The sequence below is a fragment of the Chenopodium album genome, chromosome 3 (assembly GCF_948465745.1).
Source record: "Chenopodium album chromosome 3, dcCheAlbu1.1, whole genome shotgun sequence".
Taxonomy (NCBI): Eukaryota; Viridiplantae; Streptophyta; class Magnoliopsida; order Caryophyllales; family Amaranthaceae; genus Chenopodium; species Chenopodium album.
This window is the reverse complement of record NC_137836.1, coordinates 63,227,808-63,246,655: the sequence shown is the minus strand read 5'-3', so window position 1 is coordinate 63,246,655 and position 18,848 is coordinate 63,227,808. Positions and strand designations below refer to the sequence as shown.

At 34.2% G+C, this 18,848-nt stretch overlaps 2 protein-coding genes across 5 annotated transcripts; one reads left to right on the top strand and one right to left on the bottom strand.

Moving 5' to 3' along the window:
* The first annotated feature begins 1,393 nt into the window (after positions 1–1,393).
* On the top strand, positions 1,394–5,337 carry LOC145614613 (uncharacterized). Of its 2 annotated transcripts, XM_081669680.1 has the most exons (3): positions 1,394–1,529; positions 1,715–1,826; positions 3,777–5,337. In XM_081669680.1, the coding sequence occupies exons 2-3, from the start codon at positions 1,736–1,738 to the stop codon at positions 5,120–5,122; spliced, it is 1,437 nt and encodes a 478-aa protein (XP_081525806.1). In that variant the 5' UTR covers positions 1,394–1,529; positions 1,715–1,735; the 3' UTR covers positions 5,123–5,337. The 2 variants fall into 2 exon arrangements, with proteins under 2 accessions (XP_081525806.1, XP_081525812.1); XM_081669686.1 differs by lacking the exon at positions 1,394–1,529 and having other exon boundaries at positions 1,583–1,826.
* Positions 5,338–7,317: 1,980 nt separating this feature from the next.
* LOC145614595 (GTP 3',8-cyclase-like) lies at positions 7,318–17,904 on the bottom strand. 3 transcript variants are annotated; one of them, XM_081669657.1, is made up of 8 exons: positions 17,719–17,903; positions 17,467–17,621; positions 16,553–17,173; positions 16,303–16,470; positions 16,006–16,197; positions 9,793–9,861; positions 9,498–9,615; positions 7,318–7,717 (listed from the first exon to the last, which is right to left on the bottom strand). In XM_081669657.1, the coding sequence occupies exons 2-7, from the start codon at positions 17,527–17,529 to the stop codon at positions 9,532–9,534; spliced, it is 1,197 nt and encodes a 398-aa protein (XP_081525783.1). In that variant the 5' UTR covers positions 17,530–17,621; positions 17,719–17,903; the 3' UTR covers positions 7,318–7,717; positions 9,498–9,531. The 3 variants fall into 3 exon arrangements, 2 of the variants coding, with proteins under 2 accessions (XP_081525783.1, XP_081525791.1); XM_081669665.1 differs by having other exon boundaries at positions 17,467–17,612; XR_014107128.1 differs by lacking the exon at positions 7,318–7,717 and adding an exon at positions 12,018–12,088 and having other exon boundaries at positions 9,549–9,615; positions 17,719–17,904.
* Positions 17,905–18,848: the final 944 nt, after the last annotated feature.

Below are 18,848 nucleotides of genomic sequence, written 5' to 3'. Positions count from 1 at the left end.
TTTTCAGATATGTGCTTACCAAATATACTTTCCCGTGTTACTAAAGATATTATAAACAATATTGTTCGAATATTTTGGGGGTTTTTGCCATTGTCGACGACCTTGTCGACCTAAGACCATTTTCAACCATTATTGTTGTCAATCTTCAAATCTCCAATTTATTTATTAATCAATATGGTTTCGGTTACTTGTGTCATTGTGTGCCTTTAACAATTATTGTATTCCAAACAAAAATTCAAATCCATTTGAAATTGATAGAAAGCGAATACCCATTTTACTACTTCAATTGAAAGTGAGTATATTTTGCAAACATACCCATTTCATAATTGGGGAGGATTAATAACTCAATTGAACCACAAAATATATAACACAATATATTCTGCAAATAATATATAAACTTTTACATTGTTAATTGGAATATATCCTTTTTTTTTTTAATAGGGAAATCGATTAGTGCATTCATACTTCTTTGTCAATCTAACCCCAAATATATAGGACCTCTCCCTTTGCATTTCTAGCCACCGTACCAAGACCCACCCAACTTCCTTCATTTACAAATGCATCACAATTTACTTTAATTACATCTCCTACAGGTGGCTGCCAAGTTTTAGAGCTTTTGCCCCTTTGCACACAACGACCTCCATAGATTTTCTCTGTATATCGCGCGTGGTTTGTCACAATACGCTGCATTCTATCAAGAACCAAGCTGCCACCCTAGCTAACAACCCACCGCCGCCCCTTCAGCGCAACCGCCACAAACCCCACCCCCATCACTGCCAAAGAATCCAACGCATTCACCTTCTCATTAGATGACAATGTTTTTTCATCTTCCATGTTTGCCAAAGTCTGTTAACTGAGTTGCAAAACTGATTTTTTTTTAAAATTTTTTTTTATAAAAATATTTTTTTTTTTTTTGAAAGAATTAAAGTATTAAATTCATTACATTGAAAATGACAACTTATTTGAAATTCAAACCTTAGTCTAATTTGAAATTTCATTCAAATTTAAATGAAATATTAAAAGTAGTGGATTTTGGACCCCATCAACTTAATCAATAAAATGCCGTCATGTCATAATGTATGTGGGAGCCACATACATTCAATGTATGTGTAACTTTTTCCCTTACAAATTTACAATAGGTGGGTAGCAATTTCAAAAAAAAACTTATATGCCAAATTTAACTGTAACAATTATTTAAAAACAAACAGAGTAGAAGTGACTGTGATTTATGGTCAAACTTTTTAAAATTTGACTCACATAACTATAATAAAGATTATATCCTTAATTTCATGGAAAGAAATCCCCCAAAATTAAAATCCCACACGATTTTATTCCCCTACACGTGTCAAATTCCTATTTGCCATAAAACATTAAAAATGTTGGAATTTGACAAAAAATAACGAAAATCGAGAGTCCAAATTCTTGTAAACTGCGTTCAATTTAAAACCCCTGTTTCACTCTCAACTCAAAACACAACAGAGAGAAAGACAAACTCAAGAACGCTCCTCCTTCTGCCATTCTTTTTTCAGGTTTTCTTTTTATTTATTTCTTTTCAATAATTTTCTTGTTTCTCTTGAATTATTTTGTAATCTCGTTGATTTCAATTTTTTTTTTTGTAAGAAAATTGGATTAATGTGTATATATTTTTTTGATTGAATTTTTGTGCTAAGTTGGTTTGTTGTTGTTTTATTTGATGAAAATTGAGAAAAAAAAGTGAAGGTTGAACGACAAAGAAATGGAGGCAAAGAAGCAATCTTCTCATTGTTGGTGGTTTGACAGTTACAATAGTGCAAAGTGTTCTCCTTGGCTTGAATCTACTGTTACAGGTTCTTCTTTAACCATTAATTTTGGTTTCAGTAATGTTTTTTCGTGTTTTATTCGTCTTCGGGTTTAGTTGTTACGTTACTAGTTCAAATTATGTTATCGACCGTAAGCCGTGACTATTAATTTGGACAGAAGGAGTATTTCAATTAGTGGGTTGATTGAGTTCAGCATATTTGGGTTAATAAAGATTACATTTTTTCTTGTTTTTAGTCCATAATTTCTGGGTTATGAATTCTCTGTTTGTACATTTAAAAAATTAAATTTTGATTCTTGATTATAAGTGTGTTTCAAAGTCACAATCTTTACTCTTTAGGCATATAATAAATTTTGTGAATTAAATCTTGATTCTTTATTTGTTTCCCTGAAAATCTGTGATATTTCTGTGTTTTATGCTATCACCAAAATCATGAAATTCATTGCACCAAATAAAAAAAAATCATGATTTCAGTCAACAAGTCTTACTCAAATTAATTGTTAATTTAATTTAGAAAAATAATTAAAATTCAAATGTGGCCTGTTATTTTTTAAGGCTGGTAATAGGTTACTTTGATAAATGAAGTATTAAAATTCAATGCAGTTCATTATAATTACCAGATATTTGATGAATTGATGTTTATGTCATTACAATAATCACTTACCCGGTCAATCACTCTGTTGTTTAGAGGGGAAAGACAAGACAGCAAAATATTAAATCAAAACAAGTTCCGTCAAAGCAATTAAATGTAGTAGGAAAGAGTCTAAACAATTTCCGGTCCGGTCAATCAGTCTTAGTTCCGGGTTGTTTTAAATATATTGCGTAATCCCTAAATTCTTGGATGAGAAAGTGTCACAAAATAATCACGCCGAACCTTATTTAGAGTTATTAAGTGTTAAGTAGCTCATAATCCTGCTTAAACTAAGGATGGATAATAATTAATTAATTTCATAATGTTACTTAATACGTGTAATTAATTACTGACAAGTTATGTACATGAATCATAGCACACAAATGTTGTGTTACTAACAAGTTATGTACAGAATATTACTTGAGTATAATTGAATGTTGAATTCGACCGTTGGAGGTTTTTAAAAAAGATGTACAAAAGTTGTGAATTTAAAAATTATGACTAGTGGAGTGTTGACTTTATGACCCACCGATTTATTGTGAATTTGAATACAAGTATGGTTGTTTAAAATTGTTATTTTTGTACAAAGAAAATGATGTAATTGTCTTGTCTAGTTCAAACTTTTAAACCAAGGATAGTGCATTATGTATTTATGTGGCGGTCCACTCTTTCTTTTTCATGTTTCTTTTTTCCACTTTTGTTGGTTTCAGTTATTACTAGCAAATGTGCAAACTTGTTCCTTGTCTAGGATTAGAAGTTTTCCTTTACATTATTTTAAAATATCTACTTCGTCGACTCTAAATTTTTTTCTTCATTGGATGAGGATTGTCTCACAAAAAAGTCATCGAGTACATGATTATGACCTGAAGTGAATTTGATCCGAATGAGTTATCATCTTTACTACAAACGTTTGTGAGATTTAAATGTGGCTTCAAGGGATCACTTGGTACTATTTGAAAAGGATAGTGTATTTGTAATATGATTTGGTTAAGTTATTGAGATAAATACTATTCGCCACCCATTTCGCTTTAGTTTCATAAAAGTTTATATCATTCAAGATAGAATGACTTTTTGTGTGTGTCATGACTAGAAATGTAATTGGAGTGAGTTAGTACATGGAGTCACACATGAAAATGCTTGAAGTAAAGGTTGCGGTTTGATTATTAGGATGTCAATTACTCTTATTATCAACAGCTGCAAGCTAAATCAGTTTATAGATCGATGTTATCAGATCCTTGTGACATTTGATGTTGTTATTGTCTTGTATTTAGTGATTTAGAATATAAGCATACACAATGAATGAATTTAGGCTTGCTGTTCTTATTTGTATTGCTGTTAATGTGACAGAGCTCAATGAGAAGACAGATTCAATGCTGAAGCTAATCGAGCAAGATGCAGATTCCTTTGCACAGCGTGCAGAGATGTATTACAAGAAAAGGCCAGAGCTTATAAGCATGGTGGAGGACTTTTATCGGGCTCACAGATCACTAGCTGAAAGATACGATCTACTTAAGAGTGATCGTGGTGCCCGTGTTAGGTCCCCCTTGAGAAGTTCACTCTCCCTACCAAAGGAGGAGTATGAATATGTGCTTGACTCTGCTACTAACTCAGTTAAGTCTTTTGATAGCTTTGCTGAGGCAGCGTACAGCTCTGAGGAGTTTGCCGAGTCTGAAATAGATGATCCTGATCATGAAGATGAAGTTGTGCAAATTGATCAGGAGATAGAAAAGCCGTTTTCTGGTGGAGCTAGTTATGATGAACTGATGAAACTGAGGGATGAATTGGATCGATTGCGAGAAGAGAATGAGAATCAAAAGAACATTATCAAGCAGAAAGATGGGGAAAAAGAGGAGTTAGTAAAGCAGTTGTCAGACAACATCAGTAAGCTGCGGGAGATGAGGGAAGAAATGGCTGCAGTTAAGGAAGATAATGTGCTTGTTTTTATGAAGGAAACTAGTGATGTATTAGTACCATTTGACGAGGTGACAAAGTTGAACGATGAAATGGAGAGTCTAAAGGCAGAGAACATGTATCAGAAGGAGCTGGTGAAGAAGAAAGCGGATGAGGTAATTGAGGTAACGAAGAAGTTTGAGGAGGCAAAGTTCGAGTTAATGAAGTTTGAGGAAGAAGCAGAGACTAAAAATAGGTACTTGAAGGATGCACTTGTTCTAAAAGAGGAAGAAAACATAGAAGTTGCTAGGCAATTTGAAGAGGCAAAGTCTGAGTTAGCGAAGTTGAGAGAAGATATAAAAAAAGAGAACGGACAGACAAAGAATGAAGAGAAGCAAGAGGCAATCAGGCACCTGAAGGATGCACTTATTGAAAAAGATGAGGAGAAACGCGAGGCAATTAGGAAGCTAAAGGATGCACTGATAGAAAAAGACTTGGAGAAAAGAGATGCAATAAGGCAGCTGACTGATGCACTTACAGAAAAAGATACCGAGAATAAAGAGGCAATTAGGCAGCTGAAGGATGCACTTGCAGAAAAAGATGAGCAGAAACGTGAGGCGATTAGGCAGCTAAGTGTAGCCATGGAAATCCTCAGGGAGGAGAGTAAGATGCTTAAGAAGTCAATCGTCGAAATTTCTCCCAAGAAAAAGAACGCTGACTACCAAATTTTCAAGGGTGTTAATCTGGGCAAATTGTTCAACTTATCTTCGAGCAGCCAAGATAGTGTTGTACCTCTGAAGTAAACTGACATTCGTCTGAACATATTAGCACATCTAGAACACAGTTTTGTTCCAGCAGGCATAGGGTCGATCTGAAATCTAGATTAAGGATAAGGATTATGGTACTAGGTTGTATAATATGTTACTGTAGCGTACATATGTTCGAAGATTTTGTCTGATTGTAAAATTGCAGCTTGTATTCATATATCTTAATACAATAATATGTGATATATATTTTATCTCTATTGATCAAGGTCTATTTTAAACTGCATATGTAAGGTTGTCACATTGTTCAAATCCCTCACAAGGGTATGATATAATTTTACAAATGTACTCATGAACAACTGCAGGGTTCTGCTGCCCTTATAAACACTAAAACGCTGATTTACGAGTCGTGTACTTCATATTTGATAATCTTCAGCAGACTAGTCTTTCAAATGACTTAATAAGATTGGTATTGACGTTTTATAGTCAATTTGGCACTACTATTGCATACTTGTGTAGTCGTGCATACCTAATAGTTGCCTATCTTCTCAACATTCCTCATCATTTAATCTAAGTGACTTCTAGGAAATTTAATAAAATTATTAACTATAAAAGCATTAGGAAATGCAACAACTTTGTTCATAACTTCATATATCTAAAATACGTATGTAAGGGTATCAGTTTCAAAATTCATATAGAGGAATAAGTCCAATGAGAATGGATACGATATATGATCATTTTCATGAACATTAAGCTTGACGAATACTTCATGCTTCAGTGTACAAAATATGTACTTCGTATTACTTTATTTTTTGTTTTTGTTAAGGATAAATTATACCGAGATTAGGGCAGTCTTTTTTCAACACTAAACGCGATTATTCACCGGATGTGAAGTCGTACCAAACACTCTCATAGCATGTAGCCCAAATAATTCCTAGAGAGGTCTTGTGATTTAACAATCAACAGTAAAGATGCTTTTAACCACTTTTTTTTTCATTTTAAACCTCAAAAAGCAAATTTATCAGTTGCTTTTTGGAGGAGACTAACAAAGTAATAATAATAAAGAAAAGAAACAGCTTTTCCATTGAATTAGCACATAAAAAAGACACTAACTATTGCCTCATCATTCACCTTTTGAAACCAAAAAATACAAAAAAAAGTTTCATTCAATTTCATAATTCATCAATCTCTTCCACTTCTACCAAATAACAAAAAAGTTTGTCCCCTTTGTTATTTTTTAGTACAATATATTCTATAAACTACTCAAGTAACTTCAAATAAATTATAATCCTACATTAAGAAATTATTGCAAAAGATACAGTACAATGTAATACAACTCAATCATTTAAGTAATTAACATAAATATATACCAACTTTATCAAAAGTAAGCTAAAAAAATACAAAGTGGGGTGGTGCAGTATTACACCATTACAGTACCTTGAACCTGAATTCACCAGAAAGCAATGAAAACAAGAACCACCATTGCAGAATTCAGTACAACAGATAGTTTCGAGGCGAGAGCAGAGGATTCCGGTATCATGGACGCTGTAGGGGACATGGAGGAAGGCAGTGATGAATCAGGATTAGGGGTGGAGAGGGAGTCAGGATTAGGGGGGCTTGGACTTGAAGGAATGATTGGAAGTGAGGATTCCGATGAAGGCGGGTTCGAGGCAGAGGTTGGTGTAGTAGGAAACAGAGGAGTAATATCAGGTGATAATGCAGGGGAAACAGAAGGAGGAGAGTATGGCAGTACACTTGGTTCAGCTGCTATAGTTGACAGCTTAAATGTTGTAGTTTTATGTGTTGTGTATGCATTGCAGCATGTTATGTAAAAGATGGTGAGATTTAGAAGTATTTTGTGAAGGTTTAAGGAGGCCATTAAATGTTAAAAGGGAACTGAATGATGCTAAGAATGTGATAGAGTTAGTGAGAGAAAGAAGAGAGAGAAAATGTGGTTACATAAAGAGATGGATTAATGATATAATTTGAAGGGGTTTAAATGATTTGGTGAATAAACTGAATGATAGGTTGGGTGGTGGAGTAAGTGGGATCTATAGTGAGATTACAGCTTGGCATGTTTCACTAAGGGACAAGTTAGATATATGTACCTTTTTTTCCTGGTACACATGTTAGTGAGGTGTATTCCTCTTTGGAAATTTCTTTCTTTTCGTCGCAATTATATGATTTTTATAGTCACAAACGGCAGTGATGAAGAAGATATTACATAGACAAGGTAAATAACATTGCGAAATTGCTGTAAGATTGACGAAATTTCATATGTACATATTTGCAGAAAAAAAGAAAGTGAAATACAGGGGATACAACAAATTTATTATTTGATACTGAGAATTGTGTTGTTTGTAATTACAAGTCCAAAACTCGTTCTTATGAACCCACGAGTCTGATGCTATGTTATGTTAAGGTACAGTGTATACAACATACAAGGTATCAACTTCAACATACAAGGTCTTGCGACAGTGATGCTTTTCACATTTCAGATATGTGAATCAAATGCTGGATGTTCCAGTCTCCAGCCTGGTGCCATGATCCTGCTACGCATCATAACCAAAGTACAGGATGAGCAGATCAACTTGTACTTGAGAAAGAATGGTCATTGTTCATTTATATCTGATTCTGCAAGAATAATAAACATCGAGGGAAAATTAAGGGTCAAATGACTAAAACATATGATATAACAAAAAGGTTCAGTAATAATCCCATAAAGACCAAAAGGCAAGGAGCATTAACAGTATGTTTGGATAAAGAAATGGGAGGGATCAATTTCTTACAATTTAATCCCTCCATTTCTCTTCCCTCCAATTCTCTTTCTTCCTCATTTGTTATCCAAATGAAAGATACCCCATCTGTCCATTTCCCTTCCCTTCCTTTCCCTTAATTTCCTTCAATCCAAACACACCGTAATAGAATGAAGAAAATACTGCATAAAAGATGCAGTTTAAATTCCAACAGCAAAAGTTTAAATACTTAATCTAGTTGTTAAAATTTAAAATCTAACCAAATGGTACTCCTGTAATTATCATGTACTGTTTTCTGTTGATGCCTGTATGTCACATACCCTATATACGTGAACATGCACCTTTTAAATGGTACTCCTTTAACAAGTCCACTCCAGCAATCACCTTGTCAAATTCATACTATTACGAACATAAAGTGAAGGAATTCTAGTATGTTGAAACACTGACTGAAAAGAAAATCTATAACCCTCAAGGCCTCAACCTATGTTACCCGGAGTTGGATAAACCCTAAACCCTCAACCAACCAACAAAAATTTCAATGTAAATGTAAAATGGTGGTAAGGCAGATTTTAGTCAAGAAAAAAAAAAACTATAAGAAAATCAACCAGAGCTCTAAGGACAATTGAAACATGAAGTGAATTAACCTACTACAAACAGTACAAGTGAATTTGCTTTCACATAAACATTCCACTATAAAAAATGAGCATTTACAAGTAGATTTCTGGATAAAGTAATAGAGCTCCTACTTAATTTAGATTCTTCATCATCGTGTTGTTTCATATGCCAGGGAAAATACCAATCCTCTCATAAATTGCTGTGAATGATGGTTTCCAACTAATTTGACTTCTAATTCTCATTTTGGTAGAGTGAGAGACAGACAACAGATGACATATTAATTTTCTTACACAAAAGCGAGCTGCAACAAATTTTTTTATTGATCCTTACACTTCCTTCAGCATGAAAAACTAATTTTTGAGCAGAAAAGAATCATTACCAACTTTCATATTAGCAAAAAACTTGTTAAGTAGGCAAGTTTTAGATGGAAAAAAAATTTAGGAAAAATATTAACAAAAATAATATGTAGTAACAAATAAATAAGCATACACCAACTAATATATTAGCAAGCAGTAACTTGACAACTACATTGTCTTTAGACCATGCCAGTAAATTGCAGTGCAAAATTAAGTCTAAAAAACTATATTATAAATTAAACCGAATGTGTTGGGTTATCATCAAGCCCTAACCTGCTTTGCTGTCAGTAAAAGAGTAAACTAACATATTTATTGCTGACTATTTACATTCAAGAAGCAGTTTGGCACTCTGGCATGTCACGCTACATGCATTAAGTTGAGCATGACTTAACTTTCATGAAAAAGATATCCAATGAGAAAATAAAGCAAGCAGAAGATTTAAAATCCAGAACCAGAGTAAAACAAAATATGAAAGCTTATGATTGCCAAAAACAAATTTCAGCTTTAGCATCTACAGTAGATATTGATACATCAATAGATCTAACTAAGACCTGTCACAAGAAAAGAAAAATATCTATCAATATCATTCATCAAAAGTTTATCAAATTTTTCCTGTTAAACCTATATTACCTAACAAGGGAAATCATGAAGTACTAAACAAACAAGATCTTCAGGTTTAAAAGCTACCTGAGGGTTCTGAATGAAGATTCACCACCAAGCCTTAGCCACCAATACGTATCATCGGTCTATTAGCCGTATTTGCAAGGTCAAACATTCCTGCATGAGCAGCTTTCTTCCGTTTCACCTACATCATTATAACACATAATTTTTTATTAATATATAAATTCTTCTATAAGACAACTTTTCCAGAAACAGAGGGTGCAACTTGCTTCAGTCACCTAATTTCTTACCAAAAGTTTGACTAATTGACTATAAAAGTCACATGCATCAGAAACAGAGGAGCTGAGATATTAGAACATACCGCTCTTCCAATTATTTCCATGAGCTCATTGTCATCAGCACCACTGCGGATGGGATCTCTTAAGCTCACCTGCACTTAAAAAAAAAAATCATTAATGATTGCAATTAAGCCTATATATTGAGTTGACAAAGAAAATAAAGCACATATCAGACTTAAAAAATTAGAACATGCAAGTTATGACTTTGACGATGAACCTTTGCTCCTAAAGCACCTTGACAGCCAATCTCAATCTTATGAACATATTCAACAGGTAAAAAAAGCCTAGGAATTTGGGGTTGCTTAGGTTATACTTTATGTTTCCATAAGCTGGCCTGCAGACTTGGAAGATTCCATTATTCATATCAGAAGCACCATGGTCCTTTTTCTTGAGGTGACAGGTGTAATTGCTTACTCCCTTAGTCTCACATTAGTTAAGAGTTAAGACACTTCTCATTGCATAGAGTTTTAGGTGATAAGTTGTGATAAGTCTATCATGCCTAGTAACCTGTTGGAGGATACTAAACTCAGCTTTTTGCTAAAAGGAACCATTTCTTCCAGGTAACCAAAGAGATGGTTGATAACCATAGAAAGAGGCATATCAGAGCGGTTGACCAACACCCAAGTAAGAAGTTTCTAATGCTTATGAAGTTATAAGAGAGCTTAAAAGTAGATTTTATCAAAGTTTTCAATCAGAAGGTTCAAGATCTCAATGACATTTGTAAATCAATGATTGACATGAACTTTTCTTGTCAACCAAGGAGCACCACGTTTACTGTCCCAGGTATTATAGTCTGATCTTGGTAATCCCTCCCTCTCCTCACTTCTCTCTCCCATACCATCCCCCCCCCCCCCCCCCCCACACACACACAGAGTACAATAAAGCTAACCTAGAGACAGAAGAATTAGAATAGATATTTAATTCCCTGTAGCGCTGTAAGAATACAAATCCCAATCACTAAATTTCTTATCCTGTACAAGGTATTGCACTATATAACAACAGTTTGCATAGTTTGTCATCCTATTTCGAAAGCCAATCTGAAATCTATTCCTCCCTTTCTAAATACTTGCTCCATTTCTCCATGCGCGGAGTTTTAGGAGAAATTGAAAAAAATAATAAAAATATGAAGGTAGTGGGGTAGGTGGAAGAATAAAAATTGTAAAAAGCAAAAGTAGTGGAGAGAATTGGGGGAGAGAGAATATGAAATTTACAAAATATGATTCATAGTGAGTCCACTAAATGAAAGAAATTAATTAAATATTATCAAAACTTTCCAAATAAAGAAATGGAGCAAGTATTTAAAAACGGCCGAAAAAGAAAAGTGGAGCAAGTATTTAAAAACGGAGGGAGTGTTTTCTAATTAAGACGGAAATCAACTGTTGCACGCCCATATTAATCAGATCCGCTTTGTGGGCTGTAAAAAAATAATGATCTAAGCCTCTAATCCCCTAAGTGACATTAGATAGGTTCAACTTTGAACAAGTTAGAAGAACTCTAGTTATAATATTTATTTACAGTCAGTATCACATGTATAATACTCCGTTCGTTCCCAAATCATGTCCTATTTCTCTCAAATTTATAGTCCTTAATAGTAACCGTGTTTCTTATTTGGGTGGGGTCCACTATCTAGTAACTTTTTTAATATTTTATATTTAATCAACAAAATCCCACTATATATTCTCACTTCCCCTTAAAATTATTAATTATTCCAACTATTGAATTTTTTTTCATAAAAATTTAATCAACAATACTTTACTACAATTCCTCTCCTAGAATGGGTTTTAATTTAGGATTAAACACCGTAACAATTTAATAATCAAAATATTAAATTAGCACTACTAAGAATAAAAGTAGCAAGTACAACAAAAGACGAATTGGAATAATAGTAGACTAGCAGATTATGCATCCCTTACAAACTTATTTATTTATTTTAAATCATTGGTGTGATAATTTTTTTTTTAAAAAAAATTCTACTTCAAAGCTTAAAACATAGATTATTTATTTTTAAAAATCCATAAGAATTTACATTTAAATAATACTATGGGGCTTTTTATTTGGTGTCAGCTAAGAGCTAAGAGTTACACAGTAAGCGCTTTTTCTGATCAATGGCTCAAAATTTTTAGGTCAAGGAGCCTACAGGGAGGGCCAATGGGGTAAATCATAATTAGTGATACTAATAGTTTTAGGAATAGATGGAACTAAATCTCAGCCACATTGCGATGGCATTGTAATGGTTCTTTTAGCTTACCAATTACCGTTGACTGTGATATAAGGCCGCAACAAGCACAAACCATTCCACGACCATTATTGTGATCAAAACTGCATCAAAGATTTGAAACCATGTTTTAAGGCGTCGTCAATAATTTTTTACAAATAAAATCCCACAGGATGGTGAAGGGTGGGAGATTAAGATAATTACAAGCAGAATGTACATCTTCCAGAAAAAAGGCACATTAACTATATGAAAAAACTGTTGAGGCCTTGCTATGGGCCTGTGGTATAACTAAGGGAATAAATTTTAATTTGATTTTGCATGGAGGTAAGAGAAGGGGAATTTGTATGATATTTTCTAGAACTAAAACTGCAGTGCCTGCATTTATGATAGTAAGTTGGGTACCTAGTCTGAATTCAGAATATATGGATTCTTTGTTGGACATATTTCTATTTCCTCTTTTTTGTTTTTTTAATATTTTTTTTAGGATTTTTTTGAAAATAACACCACATATTTTGAAAAAAATGGATTATAACACCACCTTTTCTCAAACTTGTATTATAACACCACATAAAAATCAAAAAAAATTGATTTCACCACCAACTAACAGATTCTTGGATGGAATCCGTTAGTGGGGCTCACTTTGGACACGTGTCACTCATCTATTGGATTAAAAAAAATTATTTTTTTTAAAAAAAAGAAAAATCCTAGAATGCTAAACCAACCACCACCGCTGGTGAGTTCCCACCACCGTCACCCAAACCCAATCCCCGAAGCTTCCAGACCGTCGCTGAACCACCGTCGTCACCATACCCAGCCCCAAAACCTCCGAAACCGTCACCACACCATCGAAACCCCAACCTAAACTAGCCGAAAACCCAGCCCACACCGTCGTCAACCACCGTAAAATAGCCGAAACCAACCTAAACTAGCCGAAACCTCCTAGCCACTTCGCTTCCTCCTCGAAAAACCACCCCTATACTTCCGCTTCACCTTCAAACCGGCCGAAAACCACTTTTGAAGCCCCGACAGGGTCAATTTTCACGGTGAGGCGACGACATGGGTGGTTTTCGGTGGTTCGTGGTAAGGGTTTGCACTGATTGGTGGGATTTGCGCGGGGAGAGGGGGGCTGTGGTGGGTGAGGATGATGGGCGGTGATTTCGCCGGTACGGTGGAAGGAAGGGCTGCCGGCGTGGGTCTCCGGCTGTGGAGTCGCGGCCGCCGGTGGTGGGCTAGTGGCTGAGTTAGGGTTATAAGGTGCTTTTTTTTTTTACCTTTTCTTTTTAAACCAATGTCTTATTGCCACGTGTCTATCTTGGGTCCCACTAACGGACTTCATCCAAAATTCTGTTAGAAGGTGGTGAAATCCAATTTTTTTGAATTTTTTGTGGTGATATAATTAAAGTTTGAGATTATGTGGTGTTATAATCCATTTTTTGTAAAATTTGTGGTGTTATTTTCAAGAAAATCCTTTTTATTATAGTTGCTGTAAGTTGCAACATTTCTCCAGCGTACACTATTCACACACTCTACTTCATTGCAATTTATTCTTTCAAAAAAATAGTTATGGGATCTTGTTGGATCCGTCTAAATGTTGTACTTCAATAAAAAAAAATTATTTTAATTATTTTTAAAAATGCATAATTAAAAATGTTAACGATTGAAGTTTTGCATTGACAAATGTGAAAAATAGAGATTTTGCAAGTAAAAAACAACAAAGGAATTATATAATAAGTTCCCATGTTAGGTCAACGGGAGGGTCAAGATTTACACTTGTTGAAGTCTTCACAAGTAGTCAGAGATGCCCTTAGGTTAAGAAATATTGTCACCAAATGGAAATATCCATAATGGACCATGGATCATCTGAGTAATTTTATAGTCATGAGGAAGTTCAACTTTATTTAGAAAAAAAATTGATGTAAAACATATTGGTGATTTAAGGTTATTAGTTTAGGGGTAAGTACTTAGATTACTTTAGGAAACTGTTCTGGCCTTTAATGGTACCTCAGAGATTGATGCCATATAGTTAAGGCAAGTTAATAGAGCCATAGAGGAATGAAGGCTAGAATAGAGTTGGATGATTTTATTCTTCAGAAGATTTGTAGCATGTGTCAAATTTCTGAAGTAGATGAAGACTAGAACAGGGGGATCAAGCTGCTCTTCAGTTACTCCCTCCATTTTATTTAAAGTGCATCGATTTGACTGACATGTAGTTTTAGGAAGTTGAGTTGAATGGAGTAAAATACTTCCTTTGTTTTTTTTAGTCGATACCTTTCTATTATCACGCTTGCCAACGCATGTTTTACGATTAATATCTCTAATTATCAACATCATAAAATTATAAAAAGTAGATATTAATAAAATATATATTGAAACGATTCAAACAAGATCCCACATGAATATGTTTTATCGTATCTATAAACAACAAAAGCGAGTCAAAGCATGTTGTATGAATAGTGTAAAAGTCAAATGGTGTCAACTAAAAAAACAGAGGAAGTATTGTACAAGTAGTATTATTAGAAAATTAAAAAAAAAAATGATAGAAAAGAGATAATTGGGTAATCGTTTAATAAAAGGTACGGGATGTGAGAGGAGGAAAATAATAATTATTATAAAAAAAAAAAATAAAAAAAAAAAAGGTGGGATGGGGGACCATGTGAGGAAAGTGGTAATATAAACAATAAATGAAGGATGTCCAAAATATAATTGATACACTTAGAAAAAAACAAAGGGAGTAGTGAAGTGGAGAAATTATTATAAAACCTTAGCTTATAATGAGTTCTCCACTTCTCCTGCCATTTTTAAAAAAATTGAGATTGTAAATTGCCCAAAGCTACGGATTAGAGTAAAGCTTTGATTGTTTGAGCCAACAAAATATTCTTAGAAAGGCCTTGTCATATTAATATTTATTAAAGTATAGAACCCAACAAGTCCCTAGATCTATATAGTTTCATGGTGGTTCCTTTTTCCCAATTTCTTTCTGGATGTGACAAAAAATATTTATTTCTGTTCTGATCAATTGTACACTTGTATTTTACAAGATCTTGGCAAAAGTTTATTCTAATACAACGGACAAGTTTCTTCCTGATAAGAATTTCTCAAAAAGATTAGCTTTTGCGAAGAGTAGACTTATATCTTTAGAATTCATTCTAAAGTTTGATGTTTAAGAAGGCTTAAGTGGGGTGATGAGATTACAAGATAAAGTTATTGACAGAAAACTCTTTCTTTTTTTTAAGGTAGAGGAGGTGTAATAGTGGTATTTCCACCTTGACATTTCCAGAGTTGGTAGATGGTCATCCTAAGAGATGGGATATGACTTGATGAGGCTCAAGACAAGGAGATACCTAATTTCTCTATCTGTTTTACCTCCCCCCCCCCCCCCCCCCCCCCCCCCCTCTCCTTTTTCTGTCTTTATCTGGCCAGTGAGTTAGGTTTGTTTCAGTCAGGCTACTTAATATATTCAAACAACACACATTATCAAGAGAAATATCATTTTGGTCCATTACACTCCAAAGTGAAAGTGATCCTTCACCTCCAATGTAATAGGAATTTATTTCCAAGCAAGTGCAAACAAAAAATTACTAGCTAAGGTCAGTCATTGATTCAAAGTTGGCCTAGGCACTTCAACAAGAGTACAAGACCCCTTTATTTGCCTTCATAAGACAAGTTGACCATGGCATTAGACAAGGAATATATCTTGAAGTTGATGCAAAATATTGACAAAGATAGGTAAAAGGTACTTTTGCTAGTTAGATGAAAAAAGCATACAAATGGATGCAGACACTAAATGGCAGAACAAATGCCTTCAAAAAGACATGTTTACCATGGCATTGTAAGAGAAACATGCCTTGAAGTAATGGCAACAAAAATAACCCAGGAAGGTAAAAGGTATCTATGTAGTTTTGCTAGTTTATTGAATGCGTATACAACTGAAGGGAGACACTAAACACCAATGAAGTGGCAGAAAATAACCCACGAAAAGATTTTAAAAAGTAATAAATAGCAAAATCATGGAGACAATTACCTCTGCAGACCCAAAGAGGCACACTTTTAGGTTCCCATCAGCTAGAAGTCGCAATCGATTGCAGCCAGCACAAAAATGCTCAGTCATTGATGTGATGAAGGAAACAGTTCCACGATGTCCCTCAACCCGAAAATTCTTTGCTGTGTCTGTTGGATCATCATTTAGTCTCTTCAAGTCAGAAAATTTATTGACCTGTAATTTAGGAGTAACCAATGAAACATAGAGATGATGAGGATTTAAAGAATATGATTCATAAAAACTCTTCAAAACAGGCAAAATTGCACACGATAGACATACCACTCTATCCATCATCTCATAATAAGACACAAGTTTCTTGACATTCCAAACATTTCCATCAAATGGCATGAACTCGATGAATCTAATATTAATAGGCTTCTCACGCGTTAATTCAACAAAATCACACATCTCATCGTCATTAAACCCACGCATGACAACACAGTTCACCTGAAAAGGCAATAGTGAAGAATGAACTAACATAATATAAAGAGGTAGGGATAATACTCAAATTTAAAGATGAATAATATACCTTAACTGGATCATAACCAAGGTCTACAGCTGTATTGATTGCCTCAATAACCTTTTCATGCCCTCTTCTCCGGGTCATGAATTCAAATTTTGCAGGCACTAATGTATCTAAGCTAATATTCACTGCATTAAGGCCACACCTTTTGAGCTTTGGCAGTTTTCTCGCAAGCGTAAGTCCATTCGTTGTAATGGCCAGTGTTTTCAATCCCTTCAATTCAGACAGTTGCAAGCAAATATCCTCAATATCTTTCCTAATTGTAGGCTCCCCTCCGGTCAAACGTATCTTATTCACTCCACAATTGACAAATAGACTTGCCAGTCGCACTATCTCATCTTTCGAGAGTAGTTCAGGGCCAGGAGTGAGCTCCACCCCATCAGCTGGCATGCAATACTGACATCTAAGGTTGCAACGTTCAGCCACGGAAATCCTCAAATACGTATGCAGCCTCCCAAACGAATCAACCAACATGTCAGAAACTGAGCTTCCTTTTGTATCATCTTCAACCATCTTAGTGCAAGATGTTGAGTATGTATCAAAGACAGAACCACGACTAAAATTGTCGATCAAACCTCGAAAAGCACCGTTACAGGCCATAAAATAAGACCCATTTCCATGATCAAACTGGTCAACAACATCAATAGAGAAAGATTCATTACAACCCCCAATGTGACAAAATCTTAAGCCAAATATTTCAATTTCCATAACCAATTTTCAAGTATCCTGATGGACCCATTTGGTAAATAGTAATAATTGCGATAACAGGAATGAATTTGTAAGGAAAAAAAACATGTGCCTATCACCATTACTAAAAAAAACCCCAAGAAAAAAATACGAGTGTTTGACGAGATAGCGGTTAAAAAGTAGATGAGCCCGAAGAATACAATATAACAAAATAAAACATATATGGAAATTACCACATTTTGATATAAATTGAGTCGTCTGTAGCTGAGCAAAGCTTTTGGTAAGTAGCGCCACATCTTGAGCTCAACCAAAAAAATGACGTCTTTCAATAATTCAACTCGAACAAAGTGATCAGTATTCAGTACACCTTAGAAGAGCCCTAAATTGACTATATCAGCAATTAAATCAACGATTAAATTGATATTCAATGACTTAAAAAATCAATTAATTGATGTCCAATGATTGAATAAAAAAGAGCATGTTACCTGAGAAGGTGGTTGAATGGAGGAGAGAAAGCTGAGAAGGTGCATGAATGGAGGATTCAGAGTAAGCTTCAATGGAGGACAGAGAAAAGGAGAGGGTTTAGAAAGGTGGAGGACTGGAGGTGGAGTCCGATTGCGTTAAACTGTGAAAAAAGAGGAATGAAATGTCGACGACTCAATTGCTAGATAGCCTAGATTAGTAGATTGAGATTCTAATGTAGCCAAGAGTGGTGACCGGTGAGTTGGTGACTTTGTGGGTCGTCCGGTTGTGTCACTGTGTGTATCTATTACTGAGGGTATATTTGTAATTTTATCACTAGCCGAGAGTGATCTGCATAGTGCCTATTACCTTCGTTTTGCTGAGTAAGAGTTACGTAAAATAAGGAAAATTATAAATGAGGACCATATATATACGTACTTTTGTACGTATGAGTAAGCCTTAGTTTCTGATGCCTCGTTCTTTATAGTTGCTCTACTCAACTACTCTGTTGAAATCTACTCTGATTTGGATTAATAATTTATAATATCAGTACAACAATAATTAATAATTACTATGTAATAATAATAATAATTGATATTTAATATAATTATTAATAATCATGATAATTAATAATTGACAATACAAATTATGAATATTTATAAGAATATTAATTAATAATAATGTCTAACAATTTCTTAATAAATATTGATTATAGAAATAACACATAATAATTTTTTTTGGGAATAATCATACTTCATATTTAATATTATTTTACAATAATAGGTAATGATGATGAAAATGAAGATCACATGAAAGTAGATGGTTACTTCACCACAATGTTAAACTCTTATCTAATTATGTTCTTATATTGATAAGTGGTTGTAATAATTTGACGATGTTAAACTATTTTTTTTTATCTTATTCATATTAACATAAGTTAAAGATGGTACCATATCTATTTATGCACTTGTTAATAATAATAATAATAATAATAATAATAATAATAATAATAATAATAATAATAATAATAATAATAATAAGTTAAAGATGGTACCATATCTATTTACAGTCTGCTGGGTTGCAGACACAACTTCTTCGGCATGCTGGCATTGTTGGTCTTGGACGAGCCTTTGAGAATGCGTTGAGTCTGTTT

Coding starts and splice junctions, on each gene's coding strand:
- LOC145614613 (XM_081669680.1), top strand. CDS start 1,736: ATGGAGGCAAAGAAGCAATCTTCTCATTGTTGGTGGTTTGACAGTTAC. Junction 1,827..3,776: donor GCTTGAATCTACTGTTACAG/GTTCTTCTTTAA, acceptor TTAATGTGACAG/AGCTCAATGAGAAGACAGAT.
- LOC145614595 (XM_081669657.1), bottom strand. CDS start 17,529: ATGTGGCGCTACTTACCAAAAGCTTTGCTCAGCTACAGACGACTCAAT. Junction 16,198..16,302: donor ATGAGATGATGGATAGAGTG/GTATGTCTATCG, acceptor CCTAAATTACAG/GTCAATAAATTTTCTGACTT. Junction 9,862..16,005: donor GCCTCTTTGGGTCTGCAGAG/GTAATTGTCTCC, acceptor TTTTAAGTGCAG/GTGAGCTTAAGAGATCCCAT.